A 10,199-nucleotide genomic window follows, 5' to 3' on the forward strand; every position below is an offset into this window, starting at 1 on the left:
AACACAGGCGTGTGTGCATTTATTTTTGGCGGACTTAGTGATACAGAATGATGGCAGAATCATCTAGAGATAGAAAATGTTATGATGTAAGAAACTAAAAGAAAAAAAATATAGAGATACTTAGCTTGAAACTATCAAATTTATCAGTCACAATGGATATTTTAAAGTATGTTTAAGGTACACAGATAAACCAATTATCGTTATGGTAAAAAATTTTAAAACCAACGGAATTTGAATATTATGTGCCAAATTTCGTTCTCAGGTATTTGTCAATTGATCTCCCGTAAAAATGTGATTTTCTGAAAAAATTATTTTAAAACTTTTTGTAAAAAGATGTTTTTTTTAAAAAATTGGTATTTTTGTCTAATCAGAACATTTTAAATTGAAATTTCAAATTTCCACAGGCCATGATAGCTTGAACTTGAATCCAGTCTTAAAACTCTTTCAACGAAACATGTCCGTACAAATGTCGGCAACAACTATATGATGATTTCAAAGTTCATGCCGTACGTACGTTGTGTATAATGTTAACACATGTTAAAAATGTAAGGATCACGAAGGTCGCACCTTTCGAACAGGATTAACCCCGGGGTGACCGAGCCCGATCAGAATTACAAGGGCCATGTACTTATTTGTTTTCCTTCTTGACATCGAATGTCATATTAGCGCGTTATTACAAAACTACATTTCATAAATACTTCTGGTAAAAACAATTTGAAATTCATAATTCAATTATGTTCTTTTCTTCTGAAATTGTAACTTACTACATGTATCACAAGGACAGATACCCCTGATTTATAGAAAATGCTTGTCAAAATTTCTGACTTGCATCATAACACCTTTGTCATATGTACAAATTTGATTTGCTGGAAAAAATAAGCAACAACTTTTTGTAGCCGAGAATACTAAAATATGTCTTACTACATATTCTGCAACTAGTGGGTGCAAATAGAATTAAAATAACATGCCGAATGGCTTAATGTAAGTGGGTTTTTTTTTGTTCCTCTATATATTCATTTATTTATTTGTAAACACTTAAAAATAACAGAAATTATCACATCATGTTTTGACGCGCATTGCTCGGTCGACTGCGATGTAATGGTAGTCTAAAGGACTCGGTCTTAGGAGGACAATTTCCTGCTCGAATACTGGCCAAATTCTGTTTCTGACAAACATAGTGCTTAAAGTATCCGTATATCACAAGATTCCAAATTCCTCGAGTGAAAAACACACTAGTCAGGAGATTGGAGAGGAGGAATCGTTCCGTGGACTGGACGTGAGGAGAGTTCTCCAGGAACGTCATCACTTGGTAAGGAGCGTGGGTGATCAAAACGTTAAGTGACAGCGCCAGAAGAAGCTTGACCACAAAGAAGTACGTTAATATCCTTTCGCGCAGAATCGTGAAATATTTGAAAACAAGCACCAGAAAAAGGACAAGAATAACTGTACACGGAACCAGAAACAGAATAAACAAATCCATCAATAAGAAAAAACTGTGAAGCGACAGAAAGCGCTGATTAAACACACAACGTTTGTAGGTTCTCTCCGACGAAGATTCGTTCTTGGGGGAGATAATTGGAACAGCCGTGAAGAGAACAACGCTCCAAATGTTGAAAGAGGAGGAGAAGAACCAGAGGAGACTGGTACAGAACATGCAGCGGGCCACGGTCACGATCTCACGTGTGGGACACAGGATTCGCATGGTCTTCTCCGCCGTCATGAACACTATGGTGTAGGGTACCACAGTCTTAGTCAAGTAACTCACAAACCGGAAGCACTTGCACAGATAGATCGTTTCCCTGTGGTAGAGGAACATGATGTGTGTGGGGATGGCGATCAGACCGTTCAGGAAGTCGGCCACGGCGATGGAGAAGATGAACACGTTCGTGGACCTTCCCAGAAGGCGCTTCTTCCGGATCAACGATAGAATAAAGAAGTTTCCGAAGACCAGGAAGACACAAGACATGGCGTCCAAGAAAACAATAGCGTTGAAAAAATTATCCTCTGAAGTAGACACTGCACTTTTGTTTAACATGAACGACCAATTCATGGATGTGTTCATCCTGATTCGTTTTATTTTATGTTGTTTCTTGGTAAAAGCTGTAAAAAGAAAGGAGCATAATGACTTTAAAAATAAATGGGATTTAAAACACTTAAATCTTTAATGACATTTGCAAAAAAATATTAGGAAATAGTTAAGGAAAATACTCGAAATGTATTATTCATGTTGTGTTACCAAAACATATTACAGATAGACACGAACTAATTATACAAACTTACCTCATAATGTCTACGACATGTGGTTGTTTCAGCGGGTAATGCGGTTTGTACAGTTGTGAAAACCGACCACATAATACCGCATATCTAGGAAAAACAACATTTGATTAATTAGACTTTAGTCCAACATGTCATGTTTGTCTTAAAATTTCGGAGGCTAGGCTATCATCATCCTTACTTCGTAAATCCTCTCAAACTCTTTCTCTAAATAATGATCTCTTTTCTATTTGCCGTCGCAGGCTTTACCACGTGATGTGTGAACAAGGAACAATCACACAATCACTCAAAGTCCCCTTATTACCAGATCCTTGTGGACATAAAACGCTGCAAAAGACTCCCCGGTCCCAGGATCTGCTAAAAGCCCAGTAATTCCCCAATAATTTTTTTCTACTTTGTTAGATTTTTGGATGACTATGCATTCAGAACTTTGCCTTAAGAGATTAAAGAGCATAGACCCTTTTCTGAATTATGTCTTCAGGACTTATTCTGTGCAAAAATCCTTGAGTTCTTAACAAGTTACAAAAACCAAAATCAATACGTGGGTGATGTATCGAAGTAAACTTGACGTTGACAAAACAAGTGTAGGAATGACTCTCCATGATTAACGTATTACTACGCGTAGAAACTGAAAGAAAACGTAGCTGTATACTAGTATACACTTCAGTCAGATATGTGAACCAGGCCAGGCTCATTGCGTCGATGTTACGTCTCTCTGTGACGTACAATTCTTTTAATCTCAATCAAACCAATGACGATTCAATATGCACTGACTTTGTAAGCATTAGCCTTTTCTAACAGTAATTTTTCTCCCAATAAAAGGTTTTAGAATCTTCCACATAGCAAAATGTGCAACAGAGACAAATGCATGTTTATGTGAAAAAACCTGGACCAAGGTTTCAAGCATTTTCTGGTCATACTTTCATAAAGGGTTTCACATTAGGAAGGTATCTCTACGGTGTTTTTTCAATGCTTATATGTACTAAAAGAGAAAAAAAATCACATGATTTTTTTTCCCAGAAGGGCGTATCTTGCATTTTCTCTGGTAAGAACGCGTAGTCCTCCCACGAGCAAGCATCAATATTCTGTAATAGTTGTGTCAGATTGTCAATTTTGAATATAATGGATGAGTGAAAGTACAAATATTTAATATAGCATTCTTTTTATATTTTACATCCAATCAATAAGTTTAAGAACTACAATACGACTACTAACTCGATACATTATGTTCTAACCTTGAGTTTGTCGACTATGTCCTCAGAAATCGTATAAATTTTGACAAAACATTCTTCCTTATTCGTTTACTCGGGAATAGCTGCTGTTAATGTTGTGTTTTATTATTACAACTGTCCGTCCTTTAGTATCGGCACATTAGAAGGAAGAAATCAAAGCAAAACCAAGAATGGCGTGACAGAATGCAATGGTAACCATCAAAAATAAAGACTTCTTCTATTATTGTCAATGTTTTTTGGCAAAACCAGTTCTGTGAGGGACGATAAAGGAGCATTTTTTTAAAAATAATTTAGCTGCCAGATTCTTTATGTAAAAATAGGACACATTTGTGATTGGTTTCTATTTTACAGTAGTTGTTCCGTGACAAGAAGCACTTGCTTAAATTAGTCAAGTGTAAGAATATTCTCTCTGATCAGGAAGCAAACGCAGAATCTAGGATTGGCCTTTGGAGAACCCGGGATATTGTAATTATTATGTTAAAGCAATATAATCTACAATTTTCATATTGAACGTTATTTTCTGTAAAATTGAAAATTAATATTGAATTTTTAGATCTGTTCATTTTCAATCGTTTCAATCCTTGATCATTTGCTAATACCGAGGACATTTAACACACAGTAGTTCAATCTGCACAAAATGACATATATTGTGTCTGAACGCTAAGATGAGCGAGTTCGTTTCTTTTTATTAAGAATTATGATATACACGATTAGCGATTTTCAAACGTCGATAAATAAGTAACACGTTTGTAGGTAATAACAAGATTATCACGATTATAGACAAGTACCAAAATACTGCAGAAGTACCGTAACGAAAACTCAATGTCCAAATAAATCGGCTAAGACTCCCTTTTTAACTTCCTTTGACAAAAGAAACAACTTTGTTAAACCTGGCATACAAATAATGCCTTTTTTTTTTACCAAAGTTAGAAGAAACACTGCCCAATAATAATACGGTTTGCTGTTTATTGCAACTTTGCAGTGTTTCAATTACAGAACAACTCGCTGCATGATCAATACCGGTAATTCTTTTGACTAAATAAGTATTTTTGTGACAATGGAAATTAGTTTTACAGTTTTATTGACTTATTGAAAATACTTTAAAATTAAGATTTAAAATACCTTACACTTACGTAAAAGATACTAAATGCATCGTTTTAAGTACGTTTTGATTTACATTTAAAATGTGTATTCATGTAGCAACAAAAATAGGGAAACACTCCGTTTTAATCTTGTATGATATACAAAATTACCAGAATCGTACATATCATATCTCTCCCCCCCCCCCCCCCCCCCTTGGTATATGATATATACGATTCTGAAAATATTGTAGTTATTACTAATTTTAAATTACGTTTCTAAAAATCATTGACAAACCACAGCGTTATTAAAAACGTGAAAAGAGAGCCCAATGTTACCAAAGATCTACAGGTTCACAGCACCTTGTCCCTTCTCTGATCTCATACGGAGTATTACATGAAATACTAGCCTGACATCTATAGTGTTCTGACAAACCTGAACATTTCGTGTGCCATTATCATTTGGGTCTTAGTATGGTGTGACCATTTCTTTACTCGTCAGATTCATTACTTATTTTTGTGTGTATGCGTCCGGTTTGTTTGGAAAAAAAACCCCAAACACCCCCCCCCCCCCCAAAAAAAAAAGCACCAAAAACAAACCCCAAACAAACAATGCCACAAGAACAAGAAAGGAACTCATTGAAGACCAAATCTGAGTGTTAACCCTAGTAAATCTCAACACTGTACTGTATTTCTCACTTAATCTTCTTAAAGGTGTAATAAATCAAATAACCGAATATTTTCGATCGAAAATCTTTTAATTCTTCAAGATTATTGAACGCCTGAAAAGATGAGTATAATTTTATCAAAATAATCTACGTATTTAATGTAGCTATCAGGAATAAAAAAAAGATCATCCCTAAATTGTGAAAAAGTATTCCTGGTGGGAGATTTCTTAATGCAGTAAAACCCATTTCTCTTGAGGTATATAATTAAATCAACAAAATTGCTTTAGTTTAATTAGAAATAATGACGGTGTTTTTCTTCGTTTCGGGGGGAAAGTATTCACACTTTCCTAACATTATCAATAAGATAACTCTATTTGGTAGGTGGAACAATACTGCACGTGAAGACCGCAAGTGCAGCTCATGTGAAGCTAATCAAATTGGCGATGAATTTCATTATGTTTTAGAATGTAGTGCATCGTAACATGTAAGAAAAAAATGTTTAGTGGTTATTATCTTAAAAAACCAAACACGTTTAAATTAAGAACACTTACGTCATCTTCAAACCATGTAATTCTTATGAAAATGTGTACTTTAATTAGTAAAATATTTAATTTGGTCGGTCATCCTACATAACAACCATATAAAATTCATTGTTGATTTATTTCTGTTCCTCTTTTGTAAATCCTGCTTTTCCTATACTTTTGTAGATGATTCTTCTGCACCTTATGTAACATTATATTTTTTGAGTGAAAAATAAATGAGTTTGAGTAGTTTGCACAATTAGACAGATTCCGACTGAATAATTGTACGCAATGTAAGTTAGTGGTTTTTTCGAATAACAATGTTTCAAGGAAAAACATTTTTTAAAAATCCGAAAAAAGCTCAATTCAACAACTAATTTATTTTGTTGATTTAAAAATCTGACAATACAATAAGAAACAAACGTTATATAATACTACCACTTCTCACTATGGATTTAAAAGACTGGTTCCTGAGGGCGGGGGGGGGGGGGGGTTAATTATTTACTACAGTTTCATTGTATTTCGTACCTTACCATTGTTATGTAAAACATCCGCTACACCAATTTTTCAAGATATCAAGAAATACTTGAATATGATTGTATCTTTGAAATGAGATTCCTTTTTTTTAAGGGATTCACCGAAGCTTCAATCGGACACTGATTCATTAAGATGAATATGGTCTTTTTTTATTACAAGTGTATTGATATTGATTTTCTAACATGGTCAATTATCCATTTTGAAACTAGAGAAAGTGCGATTTCAAGATTTTTTCTCTCTAAACTATGGCTGATACAATCTGATCGAAAACATATGCGAATTTGAGCATGCTTCTAATTATTTTTATCTGAGTATTTTATTTATCTTTGATATCCACGAATTGGAATATATCAGTTAAGGAATCAATATTGTACTTGATTTTTTATTCATTCCATGGAGTGTAACGACATAACTTCTAACACGACAGTTAGGTGTACCTCGATGCTGCAGGAAATTATTGGAAATTTTTGTAAAATTAGCTGATTTTGTGCATTTCTCTATTTTAGATGACTTTTTATCACACTTTAAAATCAGGAAGTTTTTCCGCAAATTAATTCAATTTCTTTTCCCCGTCGCCAATTCCTTTTAAAATCAATGAATTTTTTTTAATTTGAATGTTTCATATTTAAAAGGTTTTTCCCAAAGATTGACTTTTTATTTAAAAAATAAATCGTCTGGATAAGTTCATTTGATATATAAAGATGCATTTCATAATTTAAAAAAAAAACATCAAGGGACTTAAAGGCCTTGACGGTCACCTGAGTACCATAGCTGTTAGATGGACCTGTCAGGGAGTCTCGTGTTTGCATTTTAAAACTTCATTTTGGAGTCTTAATCCTAATGGAGACTCCTCTGATTGTTATTCCCGCTTTTACTTTTTGATGTTTGCAAACATCAGTTCATGAAAGAGAAAGGGGCAGGAGGTGGGGGGGGGGGGGGGACCTCAGATTATCTACCTGTATACCCTCGCTCCATGGGCCAAAATTGTAAATATTTGGTAAAAAAGACCTTTAATGGGTAATCTTTTAGATACTAAGTTTCATTAATAATGCACATAACATGCATACAGTTCATTGCTACTAGCACAGAAAATAAAAGTACATTTCTTAAAATAAAACAAAGAACTATATATGATTAGATTTAAATTTAGCCCCCATAATTCGACATTTTTTAAAGTGTTTCGGGTACATTAAAATGTTATGTTACATTTTAAAATAGTCTACATATTTTTCACCTATTTATTTGATTTATTTGCACTCACTGGCAGTATATGACGTCAGAAGTGACGCTATTTCTAAAATTCAATCAAAATCAGTCAAAAATGGACATTTTTGTTATCTTTTTATGAATGGGAAATATAGAGCGCATGCTTGAACAAGGAAAATTTTTTTCTCACTTATTAGTCTTGGCTAGATACATCTCTGATTAAAATATTTTGCTTGTTCAAGCATGCGCTCTATGTTTTCTGAAAGAAAAACTGCTTAAAAACAAGCTGTTTTATGCTAAAAATGCAAAAATGGCGGGAAAAGGTTGTCTATACGATGTCATATTTCTAAATTGTGGGCAGTTGAATCAAAATGAAAATTATGTAAAACCATCACATATATATCTGTACAAAGAAAACAAAGAATTGCAGTTAAATGATGATGTTCATTTTAGGGGGCCATTTTAGGCCCATATCATATATAGTCCTTTGTTATTTTATACTGACCGAGGGACCATTAACGTCACAATTAGGAAGAGGGCTTCATGAACATCATAACCATGCATTTACCTTTTCTCAAACATATACTGGAGAAGAGAAGAAGACTTTTTAAAGATTTAATCAAACCAATCAAAGTTTTTAAGTACTTTCGGGAGTTGATTTTTCTTGGGTTTTTTTCTTTTGTTTTTGGTTTATTTTTTTAGCTATAATCGATGATATGTTATTTTGCTAGGCAAGTAGCTCCTTAGCTGTATATGAATAATATTGCGCACATTTTTGTATGAATTTTAAGCCTTTCCAAAGAAGAATTTCGAGCTACATGTACAGACGGAAAAAAGCAAACAAAAAAATCACATGCATGTATATACCCGTTTTTGAAAAAAAAACTGATGTTTAAATATAAATAATAAGGAATCATTCTTTGAATATTAGTAGGTAATCAAATACGGTCGGACGTGATCAAATCTACCATACAACTCTTTGGGGTTTATTTGATTTGATTACCCCTGAGAGTATTTGACCTCAACGAATGATTTCTTATTCCTTAAATCATATAAATACCTTTTCTAGTCCAAATGCCACTTTGCTATCATTGATAGTATATAAATCTAAATTCTCACATGTTTGTCTTCAGTGTGAAAAACAGTACCTCATTCTCTTTAAATTCAATGCTGTACGAGACAGAACCCTTTTTATTGCTTCTGCACGAGAAACTGTTGATCATGGCAATTTGATTGACAATAACACACACAAAGACCTAGAACTTTGTGAAGAACTTGTACGATAAACTTATATGGTTTCTATTGGTTATTATTGCAAGAGATACCGCCAGCACAGTGAACATACTAGTATTAAGTTATAGTGAAGAGCTCCCCGAACACCTAATCTATATACCAAAACTTAGCTTTTGAATTGATAAACAAAATACTAGTATACGTGCTCAAATGTTTTTAGGTAATAAAGTAACAATATAATTCAAAAGTTACGAGGTTTGTTTTTTTCCCTCAAGGTGGTTTTCCTTTGGGAGCTTTTTCTGTCTCAATTGTTAACGCACTAACTTGATTCGGTCGTAATTAACGGTCTTAGATAAAATATTAATTTTTTCAACTGTAATAAAATAAGTATTTAAAAAAAAAAACTCGTGTAACTATAATAGAATGAGGAATAAGATTACTGTATAATAACTAAAACAATTTTATAACACAGAGAATTCACAGTGCTTCGTGTCTCTATCACAAATATTCAAACTGTATATTATTTTATTTAAAATTATATGCTTTATTTAAAACAAAATCTACTATAATAATCATTCAAAAGCGAATCACGTTTCGTGCAAAAATATATAAACACAAAAATGCTTACTTACGTGATTTCACCATGTTGAACACCAAGTGCATAAAAATTCAATTACTTGAGATTTTTGGAATATGTTGATAGCCAAGAGCTATCGAAGCACAAAATTAATTCGATGAAATCTTTGCTTAAAGCCGTCTTACTGCCATCACGGTCTTTAGGAAATCGATTCGCCGTACAGCACGTCTCCTTTGTAATTCACAGATATCTACCAAAATAGGGGACAACACTCGGAAGCTTGAGATGGCGAAATGTTTCATTGATGGCAGTCTAATCATTATTGTCCAAATATACATAAAAAGAGACATATTGTAAGATCGTAGCCTCGTTATATCACCGAGGAAGGGTCCTAACTAGAAACAAATGTATCTAATGGTACACGCTAAGTCCTGTGTACTATATGTACGATGTATTAACAAAATTTAATACAGTCTTATGCAAAATATCAATCGATGTTTGAAAATACATTTAGCTTAATGTGTCATTTGTTAATTCCTTTCCCCGTTTTCTTTCGATATAACTGATTTCGTGAAGAAGTGTTCCTTCCCTATTAAAGGTATTTCAAGAGGAAGGGAATAGTTCTTCCTAAACAATAGGTTTTTTAAACAGAACACGAAATGAAAAAAGAAAAATTGATCAGCAATTTACATGTAAATGAAAAAAGTCATCCATAGAAATTTTAATATGCTATGTGAAAAGCCTTCACTTATCTGAAAGTTGACTTTGCCTAATCAATAAACGGTTTTGAAACTTGAAGGCGTGAAATTATTAAGAGAATGATATAGTGATACCACTTTGGAATCTTGAAGAATAGACACAAAAAAAAAACG

The 10,199-nt window shown here is 33.4% G+C and overlaps 1 protein-coding gene across 3 annotated transcripts; it reads right to left on the reverse strand.

Moving 5' to 3' along the window:
• Positions 1 to 874: 874 nt before the first annotated feature.
• LOC128193075 (trissin receptor-like) lies at positions 875 to 9,523 on the reverse strand. Of its 3 annotated transcripts, none has more exons than XM_052866310.1 (3): positions 9,383 to 9,523; positions 2,281 to 2,364; positions 875 to 2,100 (listed from the first exon to the last, which is right to left on the reverse strand). In XM_052866310.1, exon 3 carries the CDS (start codon positions 2,060 to 2,062, stop codon positions 1,055 to 1,057), a length of 1,008 nt encoding a protein of 335 aa, XP_052722270.1. In that variant the 5' UTR covers positions 2,063 to 2,100; positions 2,281 to 2,364; positions 9,383 to 9,523; the 3' UTR covers positions 875 to 1,054. The 3 variants fall into 3 exon arrangements, with proteins under 3 accessions (XP_052722270.1, XP_052722272.1, XP_052722271.1); XM_052866312.1 differs by lacking the exon at positions 9,383 to 9,523 and adding an exon at positions 3,510 to 3,587; XM_052866311.1 differs by lacking the exon at positions 9,383 to 9,523 and having other exon boundaries at positions 2,281 to 2,532.
• Between the last annotated feature and the right edge of the window lie 676 nt (positions 9,524 to 10,199).

Source organism: Crassostrea angulata, chromosome 7, assembly GCF_025612915.1.
Source record: "Crassostrea angulata isolate pt1a10 chromosome 7, ASM2561291v2, whole genome shotgun sequence".
Taxonomy (NCBI): domain Eukaryota; kingdom Metazoa; phylum Mollusca; class Bivalvia; order Ostreida; family Ostreidae; genus Magallana; species Magallana angulata.

Coding starts and splice junctions, on each gene's coding strand:
- LOC128193075 (XM_052866310.1), bottom strand. CDS start 2,062: ATGAACACATCCATGAATTGGTCGTTCATGTTAAACAAAAGTGCAGTG.